The following is a 5,723-nucleotide window of genomic DNA, read 5'->3' as shown; positions in this document are numbered from 1 at the left end:
GCGCACGCGCGGCCAGCGACCAGAACTCGGCGCACGCGCAGTCGCCCGGCGGGGGGCGGAAGTGAGGCGCCGGCGTCCTTCCGGGCCTGCGTCACGGCGTCGGGGCGGAAGCTGGAGCGGCTGGGCCGGCGGTTGCTGAGCGGCCCGGACGCCCTGGACCCGAGCCCCGGCGCCCGCCGCGGGCCGCCATGTCGCTGCTGCAGTCCGCGCTCGACTTCCTGGCGGGCCCCGGCTCCCTGGGCGGCGCTGCCGGCCGCGACCACACCGACTTCGTGGGGCAGACGGTGGAGCTGGGCGAGCTGCGGCTGCGGGTGCGGCGGGTCCTGGCCGAGGGTGAGCCGCGGGCCGGGCGGGGGCCGGCGCGGGCGGAGGGCGCGGGCCGGCGGCCGGGGCGCGCGGGGCGCGGGGCGGGTCCCGGGCTGGAGGCCGCCTGGGCTCGGGCGCTTCCTGGTGGGCGTGGGGTCCGGCCGGGGCGGTGCGGCCCGCGCAGCAGGGGCGGGGCGGGGCCGGCGGAGAGCTCGGCGGCCGGGTGGGCGCGGGCCAGGCCTCCCCTCCCCGTCGGGACTGCGGGGCGCGGCGGGCTGGCCGGGACGCGGGCCCGGGGCCCTTGCCGAGCGCGCGGCGCCCTGTCCTCCTCGGTGTCGGGGCGGACGCGGCGTCCCGGGCCCGGCTTCCTGCTCCGGCCGCCCGGCCGTCTGTCCCGCGGGCCCCGCCCGAGGCCTCCGCGTCGCGGGCTCCGTGCCTGCGAGCTGGGCCTCGCCTCCCGAGTGCCCTCCGCTCCTCGGGCCGCCCCGGGGCCCACGCGGCCCCTCGCTGCTCCGGGCCCTCCCGCCGCCTGTCCCCGGCGCCCCTGGGGGTGGGACGGTGCCGGCCCGCGGCCCACGGCCCATGGCCGGGCCCAGTTACGGCGGCGCCGAGACCACCGTGTTTACCCCCACGTTGACCTGCGGGCAGGACTCCGCGGACGGACGGGCCTGTGCGCGGCGGGCTCGGGGCGGCGCGGCCGCGACCTGACCTGTCCGCGTCCCGGCTCCTGGCTCCTGGCTCCCGGAGGCTCCGGCTCCCCGAGGCCCCGGCGTCTCGGCGCCGTTTGTTCGGGAAGCGAGCGGGCGGGCCGGGGCTCGTCAGGAAAAGCACCAGCTCTGCTTTCAGGGGCCGGGCCTGCGCCGACCCCACCTGCGGGCTCTCACCCGCCGGAGCAGCGAGGGTCTCCGGCCGCTTGGTTTGTCCTGCAAATGCCAGGCAGTCATCTTGCTGCTTTTTAAAAAAAGTATGTTTTTTATTTTTATTGGGTTTTTTAGAGGGAGGGAGGGAGAGGGAGAAAGAGATGGAAACATTGGAAACATCGAGTGAGAGAGAAACATCAATCGGCTGCCTCCTGGACACCCCCCCCCCCCCCCCCCCCCCCGGGGATGGAGCCCCCAACCCGGCCTGTGCCCTGGCCAGGAACCCATCCGGGGGCTCTTGGTGCCTGGGACGGCGCTCAGCCACTGAGCCACGAAGGCCTGGCTGTCTCCGTCCTTTGAGACAGCAGGTGGCTTCTGCCTCAAAATAAGACTCCAGTGAGGGAAGGACAGCGCAGTGGGGGGGGGTCCTCTGGTGGGACAGAGGGGGAGAGGGGCGAGAATGTGTCTCTGCCGGGGACAGGAGCCCGCCGGGGCTGGGAGGGGTAACCAGATGGGAAGTGGGTCACGGACAGAAGGAAGCCCGTGCCCTGGGCTCAGCGCCCAGGAAGAAGATCCAGGAAATGTGAGCAGCCGGAGCCCCGGCTCTGTAGGCAAGTCAGGAGGTAAAGTAGGCAGTGCCCTTAGAGCTTTCGATTCCTGCTTTTGAACTTGGTAGGGGCTTGCTTGTGAAGCCTCCTTCTGAACTGAAAGAGTTGAGATCGATACAAAGTCTCTCACATAAAACAGCCACCTTGGAACTGAGGCTGTGGAAATTCAGATTGTCTTGTATAAATGTGAGGAAAGTCCCAAGGTTCCGACGTGGAGCATTTCAGAACTCCTCAGGTTTAGGAAGGTAGTATGTATCCTGTGTATAGTTGGAAGTACCCTGTAATCAAATAACATCTATTGGTAATTAAATGAGTAGGTATCCTCACTGTGGGATAAGTTTTTACATGGCCCATCAGTTCACGTCAGGTGTTGCTCCAGATAAGTTTACATAAATCATGTTTTGCTGTCATGATTTGGGAAGGAAACACGGGTTTTCATTGTTTTTTGGAATTACAACTATAGCACAAAAGGGGTTGTGGGCAGAGCTGTGGAGCCAGATAGTTCTGTAGTCTTTTAAATATTTCATCTAAGTTATTTAAATTAAAAAGGGGGGGTAGGAAACTACTGGGCCGACCCACAGTGTGGGAGACAACGGTCCAATGGGTCTTAGGAGATGTTCCCATGTCCTCCTGCTGTGGCTTCGTGTGCTCTCGCTCCCTCCTGCCAGAATGGATGTACAGGTGGGTCACTGCTGCCTAGCGACGCCCCTCTTCGTGGCTGCATCTTTCTCTCTCTGGACTCACTGCTAGTTTGGTGGATGAGGTGCTGTGTGGGCAGCTTTTGGGAAGGTGGAGACAAGGCCACATAGCTGTCACGTAATTTGAGCGTGACTGGTCATGTGCGTGTGGCTAGATGTAATGCGTCTTTTCAGTGGGTCAGCACCTGTTTGCTGGGACTATGTGCTGTGCTCGGCATCAGTGACCATTGATGCACTCAGTGTGGTTCCTGCTCCAGGATTTGTGCTCTCTCTTGGGTCCGGCTGACTGGAGAAGCCTGCAGGCACACCCCACACCAGCTCCGGGCCACCTGTTGGCAGTCCTAGCCCCCACCCTCTGCCTCCTGGCCACTGCTCTTGGAGGGCCCTCCTTTCATGCTCAGGCTGTTGTGATAGGTGAGGTTGCTGGACAGCGGTAAGCACAGGCAGTCGCGGGAGCGTGTGATAGGACTTGACTGCAGGTTTTGGAAATCCCTGGGGTTGGCCTGCTGGAAGGAGAGGGTCTGTGTTGAGCCAGGACACCCTCCGCAGGTCTCCATCATGCAGTGCACTTCAAGGGGATTTTAAAAGGCGAGTAGGTGGTCACAACACTCCGACACGTGGTGCGTCCCTTTCCACATCGGAAGTGGGCTTCTTTTTCTGATGTCTTCTCCTCGACCAGCACAGTTTTATGGTCCTTGTCTCCTTGCACTGCCCCGGGCCAAAGGCTTGAGTGTGGAGGCTGCTCTCCCCACTGTCTGCCCCACCCCAAGGGTCTGCCTGCACTGAGCCGTCCTTCCATCATCAGAGCACGTGTCTTACTTGAAGTCCTACAGGACAGAAGCCACCCACGGGTGCTGAGCGGATGTTTTCTCCAGACCCCAGAGCACAGATGACCAGGGTCTTTGTAGCAGGGGCTTGGGGCTTAAGGTGTGGCCCATGTCTCACTCCCTGATGAATTACCCACCTTTAGGTACCCTCACTTTCAATCCCCTCACTGTCAAGTGGGCGGCTTTGCCATCAGCCCCACTGTGACACACCCACATGACATAGCAGTAATGGCCCCCACCACAACACGTGCGGCTCTGACTGCTGATGGGCACATTCCCCGGTGCTTCATGTGACAGTGATCCTGATGGTGGCTGAGGTCTGGGCTTGCCAAGGCCACCAACTGGTGAGGTGGAAGCCCACGGAAGGTTGCCTCGCCTGGGCCGCTGTGTCTGAGGAGGAATGGCAGCAGTGTGGCTGTGGCTGTGGCTGTGGCTGTGGCTGTGGCTGTGGCTGCAGAGAGGCCCAGGGGCGGGTCGCACCTTGTGGCTTTGCTAAGGCTACTCTTTGGTCCTAGAGTTTTTTGGTTAAGTCCTTGGGATTTTCTGGCTGGACAGTCATGTCATCTGCAAATAAGAACAGTTGTAGTTGTTCTTTTCTGATTTTTATGCTCTTTGTTTACTTTTCTAGCTTTCTTGCACTAATTAGGGTCTCCAAAAAAATGTATTACAGCACTGAGAGCAGACATCCCTGTCTTGCTCTTGGTCTTAGAACAAAGGCACCATCAAGTCTCATGTTAGCTGTGAGTTTTTAGTAGTTCCCATTTCTCAGGTTGAAGCTGCCCCTTTCGATTCCTGGTTTGCCGAGTTTTTATGGTACTGTCTTAAGAGACCGTGACTGGTTTTGCCTGCACACAGATGCCTTCTTGAGTCTACTGAGTGGACCCACTTTCCCACGTTGTGTCTGCAGTGGCTGCTGTTCAGCGTTGAACCAACCTTGCATACTTGGGGTCGGTCCCACCCCAGTCCCACTGTCCTTGTCAGGATTTGCAGAATCCTTTTGCTGGCGTTTCTCTGAGGGTTTTTATGTTTGTGTCAGTGAGTGATTTTGATCCATAGTTGTGTCGTATTCTCTTCTTTGGCTTCAGAAAATGGGCTGGCTTTTTCCTGTTTGGAGAGATTTTGTACAAGATTCTTCTGCTTTATTCCTTAAATGCTTGAGAGGGTTCACCAGTGAAATGGCCTGTTTGCTGTTTCTATTTCATATCATCTTTACTTCTTTTCTGCTGTTTTTTCTGTGGACTTACTAATTTTAATTTTTTAACAGCTTATTGAGATAAAAATGGTATACACACTGCACGTATATATGAAAAACACTTCCAGTATGTGCAGTACACAGACACCTGTGTGGCCGTTCCTCTAATCAGGGTGGTGAGCATACCTTCACCCCGCCCCCCCCCCCCCCCCCCCCCGTCCTCCCCCGTCCTCCCCCCAGGCACCACCGATGGCTTCCTGTTGCTGGATTGGTTTGTGTTTTCTAGTCTTCTGTACATGAGATCATGAACCTGTTCTCTTTACCTGGCGTTTTCCTCAGCATGTTCTCGAGTTGCCCATGTTGCTGCCTGTCAGCAGTCGATCCCCCTGTTTATTGCTGAGTTGTGCTGCATTTGGGGCAGTGGGTTTATCCATTCACCGTGATGGACATGTGGGTTCCCCGTTTGGGCACCCACAGTGACGCCATGTGGACGTCCGTGTGCACGTCTTTGTGCCTGGCCATAGAGTCGTGTGTGTTTCACTTCTTAAGAAATTGCCAAGCTGTTCTCCAAAGTGGTCAGGGCGTTTTGCATTCCCACCATGTTGTGTGTGCGACCCGCTGCCCCACACTTGTGGTGGTCATTTAGTAAACACTGGATGTCTGATTAGATGTCCAGGATCCCCCATGGTTGCATTTGCGTTTTCCCTTGGCTGGTGAAGTTGGACCTGTTTTCATGAGCTTGCTTACCACCTGCATATATTTGGCAACATGTCTTTTAAAAATTATTGTTGTTATTGAATTTTGCATTTTTTCTTCATTTGTGGATCATATTTCTGTTCTTATATCTAAAAACTCTTTTTTCTGATATCCCACAGCCTCCCAAACTCATTTCCTAGTTATAGTAGCTCTTTGGGGGAAGATTTCACAAGATTGTCTCCACAGGTGATCACGTTGTCTGCAAGGAAAAACATTTTTACTTCCTCCTTTCCAATCTGAGTACCTTGTCTTTCTTTTTCTTGCCTGGCTGCCTAGTCTGGGCCTTCCCTATGACACTAAATGGCAGTGGTGAGAACATGTGTCCTGCCTTGTTCTGATCTCAGGGTGAAGCGGAGGCCTCCTGCCACCGGGCACAGTGTTGCTGCCTGGCTCTCGTGGATGTCCTTTATCAAGCTGAGCAGTTCTCTGGGAGTTTTTAATTTCATGGTGTAATTTTGTTACAGGAAGCTAGGAAA

The 5,723-nt window shown here is 57.3% G+C and overlaps 1 protein-coding gene across 6 annotated transcripts in view; it reads left to right on the top strand.

The window, feature by feature from the left end:
- The first annotated feature begins 83 nt into the window (after positions 1-83).
- Positions 84-5,723, top strand: part of GAK (cyclin G associated kinase) — a 50,647-nt gene continuing 45,007 nt past the window's right edge. For 2 of the 6 annotated variants that reach the window (XM_081139701.1, XM_081139700.1), the window contains exon 1: positions 100-333. In XM_081139701.1, the coding sequence (XP_080995827.1) occupies positions 189-333 (145 nt within the window). In that variant the 5' untranslated portion in view covers positions 100-188. Of the gene's footprint in view, positions 334-5,723 lie in introns of all 6 variants that reach the window. The other 4 variants (XM_081139707.1, XM_081139705.1, XM_081139704.1 and 1 more) reach the window with 3 other exon arrangements.

Source organism: Miniopterus schreibersii (genome assembly GCF_964146895.1).
Source record: "Miniopterus schreibersii genome assembly, chromosome: 1".
NCBI lineage: Eukaryota > Metazoa > Chordata > Mammalia > Chiroptera > Miniopteridae > Miniopterus > Miniopterus schreibersii.
The sequence above is the reverse complement of the archived record's forward strand: the minus strand, read 5'-3'. Positions and strand labels throughout refer to the sequence as shown.